The sequence below is a fragment of the Daucus carota genome, chromosome 5 (genome assembly GCF_001625215.2).
Source record: "Daucus carota subsp. sativus chromosome 5, DH1 v3.0, whole genome shotgun sequence".
In the NCBI taxonomy this organism is placed as follows: domain Eukaryota; kingdom Viridiplantae; phylum Streptophyta; class Magnoliopsida; order Apiales; family Apiaceae; genus Daucus; species Daucus carota.
In genome coordinates, this window is record NC_030385.2 from 27,189,642 (window position 1) to 27,211,290 (window position 21,649).

At 36.4% G+C, this 21,649-nt stretch overlaps 2 protein-coding genes and 1 non-coding gene across 3 annotated transcripts; 2 read left to right on the top strand and 1 right to left on the bottom strand.

Moving 5' to 3' along the window:
- Window positions 1-6: 6 nt before the first annotated feature.
- Window positions 7-2,126, bottom strand: LOC108223547 (pentatricopeptide repeat-containing protein At2g29760, chloroplastic-like). The gene has a single exon (XM_017397869.2). It carries the CDS (start codon window positions 1,909-1,911, stop codon window positions 43-45), a length of 1,869 nt encoding a protein of 622 aa, XP_017253358.1. The 5' UTR covers window positions 1,912-2,126; the 3' UTR covers window positions 7-42.
- Window positions 2,127-9,407: 7,281 nt separating this feature from the next.
- LOC108221508 (uncharacterized) lies at window positions 9,408-11,631 on the top strand. Its single transcript, XR_010292364.1, has 3 exons — window positions 9,408-9,857; window positions 10,511-10,583; window positions 11,031-11,631. It is a non-coding gene; the product is annotated as an uncharacterized LOC108221508 (transcript).
- An 8,402-nt stretch (window positions 11,632-20,033) lies between these two features.
- Window positions 20,034-21,649, top strand: LOC108221019 (transcription factor RAX2). Its single transcript, XM_017394920.2, has 3 exons — window positions 20,034-20,322; window positions 20,411-20,540; window positions 20,690-21,649. The coding sequence occupies exons 1-3, from the start codon at window positions 20,187-20,189 to the stop codon at window positions 21,333-21,335; spliced, it is 912 nt and encodes a 303-aa protein (XP_017250409.1). The 5' UTR covers window positions 20,034-20,186; the 3' UTR covers window positions 21,336-21,649.

The window sequence follows — 21,649 nt, forward strand, 5'->3', positions numbered from 1 at the left end:
AACTAGCTCTATGGTTCGATGGCAAGAGCTACAAAGTATTTCCTACCAATTTCTGCTTTGCTCGATTAAGCTATATCCTGGAGTTCTCTGGACTCTAGAAATTCTCATATCTTGCCTCACCTTCTCTGCATCTGTCCATCTACTATCTGCAGCATATATGTTTGATAGAAGAACATAACGTCCAGAGTGAGATGGATCCAGCTCTGTTAGAATTTCAGCTACCTTCTCCCCCATCTGAACATCATTGTGCAATCTACATCCGCCGAGAAGGGGTCCCCAAACACCTGCATCAGCCTTGACTGGCAAATTCCGAATAAATATTTCTGCTTCCTCCAATAATCCAGCTCGCGCAAGTATGTCAACCATGCAACCGAAGTGTTCAGATCTTGGTGTGATGCCATAAACTTCACTCATTGCATTGAATAGCCTTCTTCCTTCCTCAACCCAGCCTGAGTAGCTGCATGCTGACAGAACGCCAAGGAACGTGACCTCATTTGGTTTAATATTTGCATTTTGCATCTGGGCGAAGAAGTCGAGTGCATCCTTGGAATGACCATTCATCGCCAAACCAACGATCATAGCACTCCAAGCTAAAACAGATTTTGTAGAGATGCCATTGAATGACTTAACAGCTTTTTCCGGAGCACCACACTTGCTGTACATATCCATCAGAGCTATTTCAACTTCTTCCCCCATAGTGTTCTGTTTCTCCATGAAAGAATGAACTGCCTCAGCTAAGTTTAGCGCACCTGCAGAACCACAAACAGATAAGAGGTTTACGATTGTTATTCTATCCGGCCTGATATCTGTTAACAACATTTCTTTGAATAACTCCAAAGATCTTGTACAGTTCTTGTTCTGAGCATACCCTACAATCATACAATTCCACGAAACCACATCTTTCTCTGGTGCTTCTCTGAAAAATTGTTCAGCAGCAGTCAAATCATTTCCAGCGACAAACCCATGAAGCATCACATTCCAGGCAGTCACATCCTTTTCAGGCATTTGATCAAAGAACAAACCAGCACTTTTTAATTCACCTTTCTGAATATAGCCATCTATCATGGAGGTCCACGAGAAAACCGTCTTCCATTTCATTCTACCAAACAATTTCTCAGCTGAATCCATGTCTCCAAACTTAACATACATATTAAGCAACCCATTTCCCAGATTTTCAGAAACAAGTACACCATTCTTCAGTATATACAAATGAATCAGCTTTCCCACACACAATTCCCCACTTTTAGTACAAGCAGAAAGAAGGCCAAGAAGCGTAACAGAATTCGGCTCAACCCCATAAAACAACATCTCATCAAAACAACCAAGTACCTGATCAAAATACCCACATTGAGCAAGATCATCAATCACAACATTCCACGAAACAACATCTGGTTCAGGAATTTCATCAAACAACTCCACACTTTCCCTCGAAAACCCGAAATTCCCATACATATGTAACAGAGAATTTGCTATATGAAGATCAACAAAAAGCCCAAATTTGATCACAGTTGCATGAACACTCTCTCCATATCTACAATCACCAGCTCTTGACAAAGCTTTTATAACAAATGGAAATGTATAATTATTTGGGGACACCCCACCACTAAACATCAATCTATACATAGATAATGCTTGCAAAGGATTGTTAATATAAGCCCTGATCATAGTATTGTACATAAAAGCATTGGGTGATTTTATTTGGTTAAAAACTAAGTGAGCATAGGCCAAGTCTCCAGCAGGAGACAAAGCAGTGAATGAAAGAAGGCTGCTGAGAATAAGGGTGTCATTACAAAAGCCTGTTGTAATGAAATGGGCATGGAACTTGGCAAGATCTTTCATGGTACTACACTTTTCTAACAGGAACAGATGTGGGCGAGTTAGCTTCGTTAGATTTGTAATTCTTGTCTGCATTTTTATTGTTGTTCATCAATGCGTGAGTATGGAAGCGTAAATATGTGTTGTCGAAATATTATTATTTGAAGATTGTGCTCATTTTTCTAATCTGTCGGTGCAGTAGTAGTGCTTTCGGCATTCAGGCTTGCTGCATATTCTTCGTGACTATGCAAAATCATATTCACCTGAGAATTGAGATTCACAGTAACCAGACACGACATGAAATAAACAGAGAAATTTTTATACATAGCTGAACGCTGCTCAGAGTGATAGGGTATAACCCGGATTGGCTTAATCCGGACCCTGGATTGGCTTAATCCGGACCCGAGCACGATATGACCCGGACCCGGACCCAAACACAACCTATCCACTCTTCCCCTGGACCGGGACACAAGAGTCCAAGCCGACACCGGAACAAGCCACATTCTGACATGAAAAGGATTGGCTTAACCCGGACTCTAGATTGGCTTAATCCGGACCCGAGCACGATATGACCCGGATATGGTCCCGGACCCAGGAGATGATCTCAGAACCAGGAGACGATCCCGGACCTTGGAGATGATCTCGGACCCCGGAGATGATCCCGGACCCAGACGCAACCTATCCATCCTTCCCCCGGACCGGGACACAAGAGTCCAAGCCGACACCTGAACAAGTTGCAGTCTGACATGACAAGGACAATACCCAATGCCAGCTACTGACACTATGAAGACAAACCTCATAACACTCCAAAATACTATTCCTTAGCTGACACCTGCACAGGTGTTAAGCATCCAAGCCCTACAGATGGACAGCAGGATCCAAGGTACACATCCTTAAACCCTAATCCTTGGCCTATAAATAGACCAAGGATGAGAGGCTTAAGGATCTTCTTCTCCACACTCTCATATTTCTCACACACTCTAAGCCACCACACACAGCAGCCATACACCTTCACCCACCACACATAGATAGCTCATTTCCCGTCTATATATTTCCCGACGCCTGTACTCATTCTCACGCCGGAGGCGCCGCGGGGCTCAAACCCCCCTCCGGTGTTGTTTTGCAGACACCCGTCCAGCAGCTACACCGCAAGACACCAGTACACGGCGGAGGAAGCACTAGAACGGGATTTGGCGTTATCATTTGGCGCTAGAAGGAGGGGGGGGCGTATTTTCCGTCCTGTGGTCACGGTGCCACTGGACTCATCTTCTTCAGAAAGCTCCCGAAAAGGGAGTCCCGATTCACCACTGTAAGCTTAAAAAAAAAAAATCCAATCTCCAAAACACCATCCCAACCATGGCTGTCTTGATATGTGCACGTTAGAAAACCCCGATCTCAAGAAACTAAAATATTTGTCCTTAGCTCATTAAACACTTTGTCTGGTAGTTCCTTACACATCTTGTCACTTAGCCATTTCCTGCATTTCTGGTTATAGCAAGTTGACTGTCTGTCTCTACTCCCTTAGTCATTTCTTTGTCATATTTAGTGCTTACTTCTCGGGAAAAAAAAAACAGCCATAAAAACTTGTAGTAGAAGCCTTGTCCTGGTCTTGTTTTGTTTTCTATCAAAACCATCTGCAGAACTATGGTAAGAGGGGATAGACCCGATCAACCACGGCTACCACCACCTCCCGGCAACATGGGTTCGGTCCTGACCAAGAGAATCCACACCAGGGCCGGAACTCTGAGCAAGTCCTGACCCGGGTCAGGACTATCGATACGAACCAGTTCAAGTACACGGATGTTCAGGTAGTGGCCGACCATATGGCCAATCTCACCAAGAAGGAAATAGCCGAGGCAATCCGGCTCTACTATCAACCCCAAGCTGAAACTCGCAAGGAAGAGGAACATGTTGCCGACTCTGAGGACTCGGGAAACACTCGCCAATCCCGGGGTTCTGTCTTTGACCGGATTGGTGACCAAGTCAAAAAAAGAAGTAGAGAGAAACTGATGCCACAAAGCAAAGGATCCTGGCCGAAAATAACGAACAGATCTGAAAGGAAGAAGAAGAAAAGCTAGAGTTGAAAATTCAAAGAAGGATCCAGTTATAAGAAGAAAAGCTCATGAGCAAGTCCCGCTCCAAACGATTTGAGGAATGAGCCAACCCAAGAGCTGATCTCAGACCATGAGAATAACGAGTATCAGACCAATCTACGGGACATGATCCATGAGCTGTAGAAGAAAGTTAGAAGGGACTCCGGGTACGGGAGTATGATAATGAGGCACTCTCGGCTTATATGAGACGTCTTCAAGAAGCAATCAGTAAGAAGTTTTTCTAAGCAACCATACTAGTCCTGACTTAGATGAGTCCGGACTACGCAATCATACTAGCCCTGATTCAATAATGAGTCCGGACCAAGCAATCATATTTGGAAAAAAATTTCTAAGGCAAACAAACAAAAAGCTACCCCGGTCCAGTTATGACCTATCTCTTACTTAAAAATTTTTTTTAAGGCAAATACATGTAAAGCAATCACGCCCGGACTCATGTCAAGCAATCCCGTCCGGACACATGTCGAGCAATCCCGTCCTTACTCATGCCGAGCAATCTCGTCCAGACTCACCTCTTGTCCGGATCAACCCAGGCCGAGGGACAAAAAGCAAAATCTCACATCCTACCCTGATCAACCCAGAAGGGGGGCAAAAAGCAGAATCCCAAACAAAAAGCTACCCCGGTCCAGTTATGACCTATCTCTTACTTAGAAATTTTTTTTCCAAGGCAAACAAACAAAAAGCTACCCCGGTCTAGTTATGACCTATCTCTCACTCAAAAAAAAAAAAGAAAAAAAAAAGAAGAATTTTGAAAAATTGTCAAAGGCAAAAAAGCAAAAGCTACCCCGGTCCAGTTATGACCTATCTCTTACTTAGAAAAATTTTTCAAAATATTTTTGAAGGCAAAAAAGCAAAAGCTACCCCGGTCCAGTTATGACCTATCTCTTACTTATAAAAAATTTTCAAAAAATTTTCTAAGGCAAACAAACAAAAAGCTACCCCGGTCTAGTTATGACCTATCTCTTACTTGGAAAAATTATTTTCCAAGGCAAAAAGCAAAAGCTACCCCGGTTCAATTTTGAGAACCCGAGCACCCCGGTTCAATCATGAGTTATCTTACTTGGAAAAATTTTTCTAAGGCAAACAAATAAAAAGCTACCCTGGTTCAATCATGACCTATCTCTTACTTGGAAAAATTATTTTCCAAGGCAAAAAGCAAAAGCTACCCCGGTTCAATTTTGAGAACCCGAGTACCCCGGTTCAATCATGAGCTATCCTACTTGGAAAAATTTTTCTAAGGCAAACAAACAAAAAGCTACCCTGGTCCAGTTATGACCTATCTCTTACTTAGAAAAATTTTCCAAGGCAAAAAGCAAAAGCTACCCCGGTTCAATTTTGAGAACCCGAGTACCCCGGTTCAATCATGAGCTATCTTACTTGGAAAAAATTTTCTAAGGCAAACAAACAAAAAGCTACCCCGGTCCAGTTATGACCTATCTCTTACTTAGAAAAATTTTTCAAAAATTTTTTTGAAGGCAAACAAGCAAAAGCTACCCGGGTTCAATCATGAGCTATCTATTACTTGGAAAAATTATTTTCCAAGGCAAACAAACAAAAAGCTACCCGGGTTCAATCATGACCTATCTCTTACTTGGAAAAATTATTTTCCAAGACAAACAAGCAAAAGCTACCCCGGTTCAATCATGAGATATCTCTATTACTTAGAAAAATTTTCTAAGGCAAATACATGTAAAGCAATCACGCCCGGACTCATGTCAAGCAATCCCGTCCGGACACATGTCGAGCAATCCCGTCCGTACTCATGCCGAGCAATCTCGTCCAGACTCACCTCTTGTCCGGATCAACCCAGGCCGAGGGACAAAAAGCAAAATCTCACATCCTACCCTGATCAACCCAGAAGGGGGGCAAAAAGCAGAATCCCACCACTACGTCCAGATCGGTCCGGACAGGGGGGCAAAAGCAAAATTTCACACCATGTCTGGATCCACCTGGATAGGTGAGCAAGATTTCACACCTAGTCTAGGTCAACCCGGGCAGATGAGCAAAAGCAGGATTCTTCGCCTAATACTGGATTAACCGGGATAGAGGCGCAAAAGCAAAAATTCCACCTTGTCCAGGTTAGCCCGGACAGGGGGGCAAATGAAAAACTCCACCTTCTCCGCAATTAGCCCGGACCGGACAATACACTCAACTCCCTCACACAGAAAATCTGTATAAGGGAGTGGGGGGCAAATGATAGGGTATAACCCGGATTGGCTTAATCCGGACCCTGGATTGGCTTAATCCGGACCCGAGCACGATATGACCCGGACCCGGACCCAAACACAACCTATCCACTCTTCCCCTGGACCGGGACACAAGAGTCCAAGCCGACACCGGAACAAGCCACATTCTGACATGAAAAGGATTGGCTTAACCCGGACTCTAGATTGGCTTAATCCGGACCCGAGCACGATATGACCCGGATATGGTCCCGGACCCAGGAGATGATCTCAGAACCAGGAGACGATCCCGGACCTTGGAGATGATCTCGGACCCCGGAGATGATCCCGGACCCAGACGCAACCTATCCATCCTTCCCCCGGACCGGGACACAAGAGTCCAAGCCGACACCTGAACAAGTTGCAGTCTGACATGACAAGGACAATACCCAATGCCAGCTACTGACACTATGAAGACAAACCTCATAACACTCCAAAATACTATTCCTTAGCTGACACCTGCACAGGTGTTAAGCATCCAAGCCCTACAGATGGACAGCAGGATCCAAGGTACACATCCTTAAACCCTAATCCTTGGCCTATAAATAGACCAAGGATGAGAGGCTTAAGGATCTTCTTCTCCACACTCTCATATTTCTCACACACTCTAAGCCACCACACACAGCAGCCATACACCTTCACCCACCACACATAGATAGCTCATTTCCCGTCTATATATTTCCCGACGCCTGTACTCATTCTCACGCCGGAGGCGCCGCGGGGCTCAAACCCCCCTCCGGTGTTGTTTTGCAGACACCCGTCCAGCAGCTACACCGCAAGACACCAGTACACGGCGGAGGAAGCACTAGAACGGGATTTGGCGTTATCACAGAGCATCTCCAAGAGACTCTTCATTTAGGCTCCTAACTTGAGATTTGAGGAGGGAGAGGAAAAATGTTGCTCCAAGAGACTCTTAAGTGGCTCTTAAATCACTAAGAGCCTCTCGTTTCTCTCTCATCTTTCCTCAAAGTTAAGAGCCACCACATTGCTCCTAACTTATTTTTTCACAATAAAAAAATCCTTCCCTCCAATTCACCTCCATCTTTTCATCTCTTTTGTTATAGTGGAGCCCAATATATGAATAAAATATGAAATAGAGAAGAGATGTAGAGAGTATTGTTGGAGTTTACACTCTTAACTTTGTCCTAAATTGCTAAGAGCCACATTTTTAATATTATATTTAGGAGCCAACAAGGAGGCTCTTGGAGATGCTCTCACTCTTCCATGTTCATTTTTACATATATAAATTTAAATTTTGGATGTCCCTCTTATTTTTAAATATTCTAAAAATAATAATTTTTTGTCGCAAAAGATAATAATATAACATATTATTCACCTATCATCTCTATTTTATAATAATATAAAATATTATCTCACCAGCTACTTACTTTCACTATTTCAAATCTGTTATAACATAAACCGATCATACCACTTTATTCATTTTTCATCAAATTTTTATTATTTTTTATATATTTTCTTGATCTACGTATAGAAACCCAATTAAATGAAACGAAGTGATACTAGTTTCCAATCAATTTCGTGGAAGGGAAATATAGATATGAATACTAGACATCAAAGGATCCAAAACAAACTTGAAAAAGTGGAACTGAAAGATATTAATCGGTATATCTCAATCTTCAAATTTATTTAGAAAAACGTCATACACATGATACTCATTTCAATTGGTCAGCAAAAAAAAAATGTCATATATTACATAAATTTGTTATAATGTTTTCGTTGGTATCATCCAGCAATCCAAAATCATAATGTTGGGTGTTGATCCCTATTATTATGATTTCGAATTCTAATATTCTAATAACATATTTATCTGAATACCAGTTATTAACATCACATCGTATAGTATTTTGTATTTAAAAATTAACATTACACGAAATAACGTTGGGTAATTCTAATTCCATTTCACGTTACATTGTGTATTGTTTTCAACACAAAAAAATCTTACACGAATGTAATCCTAATTTCACCTTGTTCATGAGGACCTATAATTAACTTGTTCTTTTTCTAAAAACATATTTCATAGTTGATACAGTGATCAACTTCAGAAATATCGAGAGGCCAACTGTTGGAAGTAATAATCTCAACGTGGTTGTATCATCGTAAATTGCATGAGTGGAGCACTTGCACACACCGTAATCAGTCATTGTGAGGACAGGAGAACCCGATATATGGTCATTTTGCTACTCGACAAGAGCTATATATCAACCAAACTACACGGGTATTCATACAGATTCTCGACAAGCATGCTTCGTGTGGTAACGTTTTTTAAATTAATAAGCATCCTTCTTGAACTCTGTTGTTAAAATATAGTACTATAGTAGTATGTGATATACTGATATATAGATCATTTTTCCCTGTTCGAAATGTTGCACGTAATTGCGTTGTATGATTGTATCGTGTTCCTTGGGTATATATTCTGCATGTAATTCTTCCGCTGTGACAACAAAACTAAGAATGACCAAATTTTTAGATTTTTAGTTTATCCTTCCTTTCAAGAAATACAATAAATGTTTTGCATATCTATATATCTATATAAAGTAAAATCCAGGGCGGCTGACGTGGCTCTTCCCTCCTTGCTTTTAGACTGAATTCTCTCTTCTCAGTTTTCAACATATCTCAGTTACTCCTTTGTCTCTTTTCTTCTTATTTAAATTTTTTTTTTGATTCCTGACTGATCGGTTTCGTAACTGAAGCCTCGCCATCTCCTTTGACAGTTTGTTACAAATGATCCTCCGGCAATCGTTTCTTTTCGTTTGGTTATTTCTTACTCGAAAGTTAGCTTCACACACACTATTGGACCTCTTTGTTGGGCTGGCTTGGCTATAGCGATTGCTGCAACAGCTATTATTCTTCCGGTCGGCGTCCTCTTCTTCATCTCTATCTTAGTCGTGAATCTTCTTCAGGTATTATTTTCCCAGATTTCTACTCTTTCTTTTGTGATTTACCAAATGTTCATCTCAATTTTATATATTATACATCCTCCCAGGATTTTAAGATTTCTTATAACCTGGGATTTTACATACTTGCCGAAAGATTAACAAGGTGGTTGCGAAGTTGTTGTGGTTGGAACTCTGACTGATTGGTGGGCTGCAGTTAAGGTCAGTTTCGGGTCGGGTGAGTGTTTATTACTTGATTACACATTTATAAGATTTTGGTAATAAGGTGTTCGATCAAATGCCCAACTAACTATATTATTACCGATGTCATTAGAATGTGACTTTGTTGTGGGCATCAAGTTGAACATGTTTATAAGAGCCACTTTCTTGCATAATCTCTCATTTTTCAGCTTTGCTTTTCTACGATTACACTATTTTTTTATATTATTGTTTCTTTGGATTAAATTATGTTTAATAATGATTTTAACTCGAACCGGTCACTGCAAATGTTTGTTGTTATCGATTCTTTGTGGTTTTTTTCTTTTGGCTTGAATTGTGTTTGATTATGTCTTCACCTCAAATGGGTAACTGCTAATTTTTGTTGTTATTGATTCTTGTGTTTTTTTAGGTGAATACTCTGATGGTCTTCTGCACCCTAGGGGGTCCCTGATCAAGATTTCTGCAAATTACAAGTTTTGGGAAAGAGTTTGGTGTGCTTTTTATGAATGTTTTTCATATTTTCTCAAGTTCTTGTGTGTGCTGTGGTGTTTAAGGTGACGAGGCAAGTACTAACTACTGAGCAGTTATGCAACAAAGTGAGAAACTGTTTTTAGTAGCTTATTGTATGAACAGTTTCGTAAATATGATCAGAAGATCCATAATACTAATCATTTTGTTTGATTCTTTGTTCTCTTGCGGCTTAGTTCTACTCACTTTAATTATGATTTTAACTCGAATGGGTCACTGCAAATGTTTGTTGTTATCGGTTCTTTGTGTTTTTTTGCCTTGAATTATGTTTATTTATATCTTTAACTCAAATGGGTCACTTCTACTTTTTGTTGTTACTGATTCTTTGTGTTTTTGGGGCTGAATCCTCTGATGGTCTGTTGCACCCCAGGGTGTCCCTGATCAAGATTTCTGCAAATTACAGGGTTTGGAAAAGAGTTTTGTATGCTTCTATTTATGAATGTTTTACATATTTTATCATGTTCTTGTGTGTACTATGGTTTTTAAGGTAGGTTAATTTATCTGCTTAGGTTAACTTTCAAAATATCCATAAATTCTTGAAGTGACTCCAAATCGATCTACCTTTAAAATGATGCAGCTTGAACATTTGCCCAGGTGTAGTGATTATAATTTAAATGTCTTATAGTCTCTTGCAACATGGTTTAGCCATTTATTATTTTTTCTAACATATGACCATTAATGTTTCAAGAAATTGTCCTTAATAAATGTTTATTGATATCAGGTAAATGCAGTTTGCACAAGACCTTTCAACACATAGAGAGTATAGAGGATATGGAGCTGAACAAGGAAACAAGGTAGAATGTTTATGCCCTTTGTGTGTTGTGGCCATTTCTTTTCGGTCTGAAATATGTTCTCTGGCAAAACAGCAGAACTAGGATAATCCATTCGAAAGAGAAACTAGCAACACTCTTATAATGCTTGATGATTAACAAATTTCTCGACTTAATATGTGAAAATTTGCACTGAAAATTGTGCAACTTACAGGAGTTAAGGAAAGCAGTTGTAGATACATTTTATGGAGATGTAGCAGTAAAAGATACCGAATTTTTTATATCCAATATCCAGACTTTCCGGTATTCAAATATTTCTTTTATTACTTTAGAAACAATAGCTATAAGGTGCTGGGATATGAGGGAGTATTAGTCAGGAAGGATATATGTGTTTGCAAGTACTAAAATCAATAAATTATCAAGAATTTGCTTTATCATACTTGATTCGGACTATAAACCACTGGTGACAAGGCGCAGGTGCTTGATGTCACGCAGTTTGGCTACTTTAAGGTGCTGGGGAAGGACTCAGGGACGAAGCCGATTGTGGTAAAGGCCAAGCTGGTGTCGAAGATTGCGGAGAAGAAGATTGAGATGGGCGGCGCTGTTGTGCTTACTGCTTAGGATTGGTTGTTTCTGTTTTAATTGAAATGGATTATACTGATTGTAATGGTTCTTATGGATTCTCACATTGTGGAACACTGTTTTTGGATAAATTTATGGTTAATGGTACTTTTAATTGTGGATTTGGTGGTGTTTGTTTGGTTGTTATTGTGTTGTGATTGATAATGTTTGATTTTGTATGTGGTCGGATTGGTTCTTGTAGTGATGGTTGTAGTCGAGGCTCTGATTGTGGGTTGAGACCTCAATGTTCAATCGAGTGGAAGTGCAGTGTTGATAATGAGATTTGTTCCCCCAATTAATCATGTCCATTCCTCCGTGGAATTGTGCTCAAAACTTAAAAGAAACTGTTGTTCTGCTTGGTCTTATCTATTCAGTTGTCACTTGTGACACACAATAAAATTTAAGCATTTGCTAGATATAATTACTGCTGGTGGTGGTTTTACTGATTGACCGTGAGGTGATGGAGAATGGCCTTCTCCAGATTGTACGACAAAGAGAACGCCTTTATCATCTACAGGACCTGGTGTGCCTCAAGTGCAACCAGGTGAAAGCTGCACACTTGGCTGAGCACTGTGCATGTGCAGGATCGTTCAGGTGCAAAGAAGTTTTTCCGGAGTTCCGTAGCAAAATGGAAGTCCTTTTCAAGATAGCCAAGCACCAGAAATTTCAACTACTTCAAGAATGCACCTCACGGATTTTAGAAGTTAAGTAGATAAATTTTTGCCCTGCACACCAATTTAGATGAGTAGCAAGCTTGCACATAACTATAGGTTTTTTTATATTTCAACAATAAATACAAAATTAAAAATTTCAGAAATTATGGATTATATAAAGAATGTATTAAGTGCTCTGTAATTTCCAAATACTCATTTTCTTCAGAATAAAACAAGTTAACAATATGAGATTATGGAGGGCGCTTGTATTATTTTCTCTTCATCGCTACTCTCACGCGCAACAATTGCATTCTCCAAGATATTTACAATGCCCGCGCGAAGCGCGGGTTATACACCTAGTTTCTTTATAAACAAAAAACAAAATAATGTAAGTGAAGGTACGTGGGATGGAACATTACTACTTTACCATGCTTGCTCTCGAATTTTAAAAAATTAAAAAATGAAGTAGTTTTATTAATGTGTTCCGAGTTCGATGTAAAATATATAATTAATTGTTTAAATGGATTCGACTCGACTCGTTAAACGAGCCGAATTCGGGCAAATGTTCCGGCTCGTTTATTTAAACGAGCCGGCTCGACTTGTGAAACTAAACGAGCCGAGTTCGGTAGAGATTTAGACTCGATTAAATGTAAAATTATAAGAGTTGTCTCGCTCGACTCGTTAAAACTGGCTCATTTAGTTAAGCGAGTCGGCTCGACTTGACTTAATTAAACTTGGTTCGAATTAGGGCTCAGCTCGGAACTCGATTTATCCGACTTGAATTATGGACTTAGAGGTTGTTTGATAAAACTGAATAAAAAATGCTGAGTCATTAAATTTGCTGAATACACTGAATGAATAATTTACCAGAATGAAAAATTTACTGAAAGAAATTTATTGTTTGATAACAATCATATTAAAATATCTGAATGACAATATATTTATCATTTTACCTTTATAATTCCAACATACATCATAAATCATCCAAAATTATAACAAATATAATTTTATTCAAAATTATAAAAAAAGTATAATCTTATCCAAAATTATAAAAATTACAAAAATGTAAATCATCCGAAATTATTAAAAAATTATAATTTTGGATAAATTTATATAATTTTGGATGATTTATGATGTTAAATTTTTTATAATTTTTATTATTTTGGAATTTTATCCATAACTATAATTTCAAAATTATATTTTTAAATTTTTATCTAAAACACATCATAAATCATCCAAATTTTTTATCCAAAATCATAAAAAAATTAATCCAAAATTATAAAAATCATCCAAAATTTTTATTATTTTATATATTTATAGCCCATATCAAGATTAATCAATTTCTTTTTTTAAAGAAAAGTGACGGACACGTGATAATACACTGTTAAAGCAGCTAGCATAAACGCAGAAAGAGTGAAAAAAAAAGGTTGAGTTTGAGGGTATATATTGGAAAACCCTATTCAGAGTCTCTCTTACCCACTAAGCGAGAGTCCACGCTCTTATCCAATAAATGTGTTTTGGTTTCATTATTAAGCACGTTTTATAATCGGTTAAAAAAATTATCTCTGACCGAATAAGTAAAATAACCATTAAGAGGCTATTAAGAGTTATCAAACCTCCCTTAGTTCGGACTCGGACAATTACTTCTTTTCAGCCCTGAATATTCAATTGTTTCCAAATTTCAATCTTCGCGAAGAGAGCGGAACTTAAAAGGGGGGAAAGAAGGACATTTCGGGGAGGACAAAGGTCAAATCACCTAGCACTAGAAAACTAGATGAATATTTCTCTCGGTCAGGGGCGAATCTAGGAAGAGGCACGGGGGACACGTGCCCCCCCTAAAATTTTTTTTTACATTTTTTCATCATTCTAAATTTTAAAAAATTATAGAAGTGCCCTCCCAAAATTTGAAAATATATAGGTGTTTTCCGAAAATTTGCTTGTGCCCCCTAGATTTCATCTCTAGATCCGCCTCTGCTCTCGGTTACTCACTTATTCTAAACTTTCCGAGTTTTTATATTGTGTCGCATATCTATCTACTTGGCTTTGATTAATCTTCAAATATTTTAATTTATTTTACAGTGTCATTTCTTATTAATTTTTTACTACGCCACGTTTTGCTGGACCACAACGAACCTTGTTGCAAGTCTATCTAAGCTGCCAAATCGTTAGCGTATCAGACAAGGTGTCCGTGACATTTTTACATAACACTAAATCGTAAAGATATATACTCCCTCCGTTCCTTCCATTTCTTTACATTTTCATTTTCGGGTGTCATATCCAATTTTTTACATTTCAAAACTTACCAAATATGGTCAATGGGTCCCACTACTTCTCCACTTTACTTTCCTTTTCACACTAATTTTACTCCACTATCTCCCTTTTATACATTAAAATTTAGTGGGTCACACCACTTCACCCACTTTTTTTTCTCTTTTCAACTATTTTTTCATAATTCTTGACCGCCGTGCCCAACCCATTCGATAAAAAATGGGAGAGCCGGAGGGAGTAAATTTCAACATATGAGTTTGGGTGATTTATATTCAAATCAAATGGTCCCTAGTGGAATTATGTGCCAATAAGTTAATAACTATCTCTATCGTGCAGTGTCTAAATGCAGATTAATCTCAATTCACTATTTACTAAACTGTTCTCCCACGTTCTTAGCGTCAAATCACCTATAGCCTACCCAAACTGAGCAGAGAAGAACTCGACTACTTATTTTGTTTTCAGAAACTAATTTTACGTTTTTCTAGTTTACTGATTAATTTTATGTTAAGCTGGCTCAATAAATATCAGTTTACTATATCTTTACATTGATATCATGCGTCTCGAATTCAAAAAGTTAGTATAATGTTGATGAAAACTGATTTTATTGGTGAAAATTCCATTTATACGTTTCTTAACTAATCTGATTTTATTGTTATGTCCAAATATATAATAAGGTTACATATTTTGAGTATCTAACATTTCAAAAAATTTAATTCAAGTTTTTACTGTTAAATATATTTTGATGGTGATATAATTTTTCTGCCACTCGATCGATAGTTTTTTATATCTCATCCAACAGATTTCATGAAAATTAAAGAGAAAAATGAAAATAAAGTAAAAATATTACGACACAGATCTGACTTTAAATATTCACTTCACTTGTCAATATATTCTTATATCGTTGAGATAAAGGCTCCAAAATTACGTAACTAGGATTTTGGTTACTTTCTCTGTTCACTATTTGATTTATTAGTGGTTCAACTAAACAATCAAAACCGTATTCACAAATAAATGATGCTTTCAAATCCATTCTCAAACTCACCTTACACGATAACAAAAGAACCCATTCTCGAACTCATTTTGTTATAATTTATATCAATTTCATCTCAATTGACTTTCCAATTCTCTTAATAACGTTCAATGTAAACTCTGATTCAAGATATAAATAAAATAATAATGTATACAAATATGTATATACACAGTATGTTAATTATATTGACGTTGTGTAAATATATTGTTGTTAACGTTTATTACCAGATTGTAAGTTTATTTGTTCTCTTCATTTTCATTTTTTAATTTAAGTAAAAATTAGTTGATGAAGGTAGAAATCATCATCTTTAAAGACTCCAAAAATAAAAAAGGTAGACTTCACTGAATTCGACTCTCTTTTCATGATATAGACTTAAGTTAAAATTTTGTAACTTTGAGGATCCAAAATTGAAAGACCTAAACAATGAAAATTCAGAATAACTGGAAGATGTATCGATTGATTTAATTTCCCTCAATTATAAAATACAGAATAAATAATTATTAAATTATTCATAAATAACCAACAAAATAATTCTTAAATAGTAATGTTTGTCTAAAGCTAAATAGTGTCAGTTTATTTGTTCCGGGATGATAAGAATATTGTTAAAAATATGTAGACATACACATATGACAAATGTGTGCACTCTGCTGCCGTAACATTATTTACGAGAAGTATTCATAAATACTGGTGTTGCTATTTGTAAGTTGTAACCTTCAATGTATTGAGCTCTGTTTAAAAGTCGGTGATTAATCACGATTAATCCCTGTTCTGTAGCTCGTCGAACTGATTAAATCTCCGATTAATCACCGATCAATCCGATTAATCCCTGATCAATTCAATTAATCCCTGATTAATCCTTGTTCCGTAACTTCACCGATTAAGTACGATTTTCGCTTTTTAGAGAAATATAAAAATGTCAAATAAGCATATTGTGATCCTCCCTTTTAGTTTTACACAAAAATAAATAATTGACCTTGTCTAATCAAAGTTAAAGGTCTTCCACATGTTACAAAACTATAGACAGCAAGGATCAGAACGTTTCTTGATTGATGGCTATAGTAATGCGCACATATTTTTACATGTGGTAAAAAGTTGACTATTTTTAGTACTATTTAATCTTAAAAGTCCTAATTTAAACGCTTGAAAATGCCCATTTGCACCCCAATGAAAACGACAGGTTTATAATATATCAAAATTATTTTTGTAAATTTAGATTATTTACATGATTAACGTAAACAAATTACAATTGCTTTAAAGTAGACATAAAAGTTTGTTGTCGTTATAATAATATTAATAATCATTATAGTTTATAGGTACTATAGTCTATACATATGCTGGTTAAAATGATCCAGATTATATTAACAAGTGTAATCATATTGAACAATGTTAGATGTATCGAAGTAGATAAAATTAATGAATGTATTTTAATTTGGAGGAAGGATTGAACTAATCACAGACTAATAATTATATTTTGAGGAAATTTGCGGAAATCTTTTTTTTTAGAGTTTTAGCATTTCTGAGTCACATTGGTCAAACAAGTCGGTAGATATCAATCTTTTCTTCTTCTTGTTTTTTCTGTCTTCTGAAATTTCAAGAAAGAAAAATACTCACAACACGTATATGATTACATGTTGAACTACTTATTATATAATCGGAATTCGACCGAATATATTGAAAGTTAAATGATTAATTGTTGTTATGTCAAAAGACATATACTACATCTCTCATTTTTGTTTGGCAGATGATAATCATAAAATTTGAAGAAACATGATCTCAAATATTATAAGTCCTTAAGTTTCTGTTTATTGAGGTTTATGTATACTAGCCTTTAACCACGGGCGAGTATATAATTCGTAATTTATTATTTATAATTTAAATTTTAACATCATTTTATTAGTATTTTAGTATTAGTGGATTGAATTTTAATTAAATTATATTATTCAACTGACTATATTTTCTCCCGTTTACTTGAAAATGGACAAACCCTAATATATATGTGTGTAAGGATTTTAACACATTTAATCCGAATTTAATACACGTAGATTTAAAAATAAAAAAAATCAGAAAATTCAAATTTTTTCAAACATAGCCGATCGTGTAATACCTTTAAAAGATTCAGCAATCTAATTATCGATTTTCAACGTAATTTTGTAATTTTGATTTTTTTTGACAACAATAACTTTGGTTCGTGTTTATATTGAAATGAAACACGTTAAAGTTAAAAAGAGTTATATGAAGGTTCTTGTTAAAAGAAGATAATAAAAATTGTATATTTATCAATTAGCAAAAAAAAAATATTATATATTTATAATTTTATTTATAACATTATTATAATTTTTTTAATGAAATATTATATGATAATGGATTGTTATAAGTGTTTTATAAGTGTTTTTAGTATTTGAAACTGTTTAACAATATAATAATAAAAGACTCCCCATTGTAGACTTGTAGTACCATACCAAACCAAAAAATATAACTAAAACCTTGGACTACAAAATATACCCATGTTGGCTTATTATAATATAGTATAGATGGTTTTGATAAATATGAGATGAGATTACGGAAGAACATAATCATACACATAGCTAACATATTAAAAAAGTAAAAATAATTGAATAATATACTTAATTAATATATAATATGATGATTATATATGACTATGGGTCGATCACAATTCACAAAGGGTAAGTGATGAAGTGAAGGTAAATGAGGTATTATATTTGGCTCGAATGCACATTTAGTATTAAAAGTTAGCTTACTTTTCATCTTAATTTTACTTAATATATTTTATATTTAAATCTATTTATAATTAATCAATAATTAATAGCGACATGATGATGTAAAATCATAAATAATTAAATGTATAATGCATCTATGTATATTTGTACAAAGATCTTTTAAAAATTGAGTTCTTTTATATTGATACTAAATTATAAACATAAAATTAGCTTTGCATTGGGTCTGGTCTTAGTCGGTTCCAGTAGGTCTGGATTTTGCCTGGTGCTGAAAAGTATGCAATAATGAGTATCTGTCATGTCATTTACAGAAATGGAAGATGTATGCCATTACTAGGGCAGACTTTGGATGCTCTTAGAAACAAGCAAAGGTCTCTGTTGCAGATGGGAGTGAGTGAGGCAAGATTCATCAAATCACATAAAGCTTTTATTAGCTGCTATAATCAACTGTTAATAGGTTTAGTACAAAGGCAAGGATATTAATTGTGGTGCCCTTTGACTTTTCTTGTTACCCCTTGTTATTTAAATAATAACAATGCTATAAACATTTTTCTTCATTTAAGTACTCCCTCCGTCCCCTTTTACTTGTCCCTTTTGAAAAAATAACGCATCTTAAGAAAATGTTAGTTGGATATCTTGTTTGTTAGGTATCAGCCCATTACAAGGTAACATGGACTTTGGTGATCCAAAATATATAAGGATAATAATTGTATGTTTAGACAATTATTATAAGATATGTCTTGGTCACAAAGATAGAAGACATAGTTGGAATTGGATTCTGATTTGAGTTGGAAATCAGAATTGGATTGGGACTATGTGTAGCTGTTTTAGAATTAGATTCTGATTTGTCTAGTTTGAGATGGCTATATATACATAGTCATATTGTGTTTAATAGGTGTGCTCAAGATGTAGACTTAGGTATCGCTTGCGGGCGGATACTTGAGTAGTAGGCTTGAGTATCCAAGTTTGGTTGATTGTATTATTGATAAGGGTTTTGATTAATAATACAAGTTGGGACGTGGGGTTTCCACGTCAAATATATTGTTGTGTGTTTGCTTTGCATTAGAAGTTGAATCTCGTATTTTATCCCTAACAAGTGGTATCAAGAGCCGAGGTCAGGATCATGATATATGAGGTTGGAGAAAAATTCAGGATTCAATAGAGAATGCAGAGCACGATGAAGGTTTTGTTAGCAGGAAGAAACAAAGTTACGTGCGGTATGACGGTTGACTTGCACCGTGGATCAATCATGATGGACTCAATATGGAAGAAGATTGGATGGTTCTTCTAGAGGCCGGAGGATTGTGAAAGCAAGGATCGGGTGACTCATGGATGGAAGAGCACTCGGGGTTGATGCACGTGATTTTGTAGATGGATAAAATTTAGAAGAACGAGACATGGAGATTCTTGTTCGAGGGGAGGCATTGGCGGATGGACGTCGATGTCTTGATCGTGATTGTTGATTGTATTGGGCTGAAGGGGAGGATTGTTAGGTATCAGCCCATTACAAGGTAACATGGACTTTGGTGATCCAAAATATATAAGGATAATAATTGTATGTTTAGACAATTATTATAAGATATGTCTTGGTCACAAAGATAGAAGACATAGTTGGAATTGGATTCTGATTTGAGTTGGAAATCAGAATTGGATTGGGACTATGTGTAGCTGTTTTAGAATTAGATTCTGATTTGTCTAGTTTGAGATGGCTATATATACATAGTCATATTGTGTTTAATAGGTGTGCTCAAGATGTAGACTTAGGTATCGCTTGCGGGCGGATACTTGAGTAGTAGGCTTGAGTATCCAAGTTTGGTTGATTGTATTATTGATAAGGGTTTTGATTAATAATACAAGTTGGGACGTGGGGTTTCCACGTCAAATATATTGTTGTGTGTTTGCTTTGCATTAGAAGTTGAATCTCGTATTTTATCCCTAACATTGTTTTCATAAATATCCCTAATAAATGTAGTGAATTAGATAGAGTTGTGTATATATATATGCTAGTCAAACATTGGAAATTGTTACTTTTTGAAAAAACATACAAAAAGTTGCTTTGAAAAGAGAATGTGGACAAGTAATTTGAGACAAATTTTTTTTTCAAAGTGGACATGTAAAAAGGGACGGAGGGAGTATTACTATACTACTCCACTATCCTTCCTTCATATATATCATAACTCAAGTCTTGTAAGCAAACAAAAAGCTTACCTTCCCCAACAAAACCATCTTCAAGAAATAATTTAACTCTTGCTCCCTGCAGCTCTGCAGCTCTACTTTTCTGTTATTTGTTATTTATATAGAGGGAGAGAGAATTAAAGAGATGGGGAGAGCTCCTTGTTGTGACAAGGCAAATGTGAAGAGAGGACCATGGTCACCTGAAGAAGATGCAAAGCTTAAGGAGTACATAGAGAAACATGGCAGTGGAGGAAACTGGATTGCTCTGCCACAAAAAGCTGGTAAATTAGTCATCTTAATTTCCTTGAATTCTTGCTACTTCTTGTTTTGTTTTTAATGATTTTTATCTGTGTTAATAATTATTTTCAGGGCTAAGAAGATGTGGTAAAAGCTGCAGATTAAGATGGCTGAATTATCTGAGGCCAAACATTAAACATGGAGAATTCACAGATGATGAAGATAGGATCATATGCACCCTCTTTTCTAACATAGGGAGCAGGTACATAATTTTCTATCAATACCTCTTTAGTCAGATTAGAATGAAATAAAAGTTTAAAAGAATGATGAATATTTGTCATGTACTATATGGCAAGTTATGGAGGTTAAGTATTCTTGTGAGCTTAGCCCAAATTGGTTAAACAATTGCAGGTGGTCAATAATAGCAGGTCAGTTACCAGGGAGGACTGACAATGATATCAAAAACTACTGGAACACTAAGCTCAAGAAAAAGCTCCTCATGGGCTCTTTGATGCTGCCTAATCCCTTCATTAGGCCTCCTAATCATATTAATTACCATCAAAATCCAATCTTGTCATCACCCACTTGTTCATATTCCTCATCATTGCCACCTTCCCTCAGATACTATACCAACAACACTTGTTACAACGGAACCTCGAATTTTACCCCAAACCTCGTAAACCCACAAGCCCAAGATCAGTTTTTGGGCCCCATGCAGAATTACCAAGGGAAAGAATCTGGGCTCATTATGTTTGGAGGCCATGATCAGCAAGCTGCTAGCTGCAGTTCTTCTGATGGAAGCAACATAACATACAACAACAAAGATCAAGTGGATTATGAGCAGTTGATGATGTTCTCGAATGGGGGGATTAATGAAATACCCGATCAAAAGCCAATGAATCTGGGGATGTTTGGTAATCACCAAAGTATTGGCAACACATTAGACTACAACATGAGCAGTCTGGAGGAGATTAAGCAGCTGATTAGCACTAATAATCTCACATGTAACACAAATCTGAATTACTTTGTGGATGAGAACAAGACAATGTACTACTGATGTTGACTGAGATGAGTAGAATGAATCAGCAGCAGATTTGAATGGGTAAGGTGGTAGGGGGTACTTGAAGATATGAAAGTATGATATGGTATGGTGTGAGTTTTTGTTTTATTTCCTAATTCTGATGGGAACATCTTTTTGGGGCAGTACATTGCAGTCAGTAGTGATTGTTTTCGGGAAATAGATATGTCTGTTACAACCTAGCTAGTACTACTATGTTACCTTATTTTATTAATTGCTTCTCCATATGTATATTCGGATATGAACTAGTAGTAATTATAGAGTAACACTAAGGGTTTTTTTTTGTTTCTTTT

What these genes read in the sequence shown, in the direction of transcription:
- LOC108223547 (XM_017397869.2), bottom strand. Translation starts at nt 1,911, where the DNA reads ATGCAGACAAGAATTACAAATCTAACGAAGCTAACTCGCCCACATCTG.
- LOC108221019 (XM_017394920.2), top strand. Translation starts at nt 20,187, where the DNA reads ATGGGGAGAGCTCCTTGTTGTGACAAGGCAAATGTGAAGAGAGGACCA. An exon ending in TGCTCTGCCACAAAAAGCTG is followed by an intron (nt 20,323 to 20,410) that starts GTAAATTAGTCA and finishes AATTATTTTCAG; the next exon opens with GGCTAAGAAGATGTGGTAAA. An exon ending in TTTTCTAACATAGGGAGCAG is followed by an intron (nt 20,541 to 20,689) that starts GTACATAATTTT and finishes AAACAATTGCAG; the next exon opens with GTGGTCAATAATAGCAGGTC.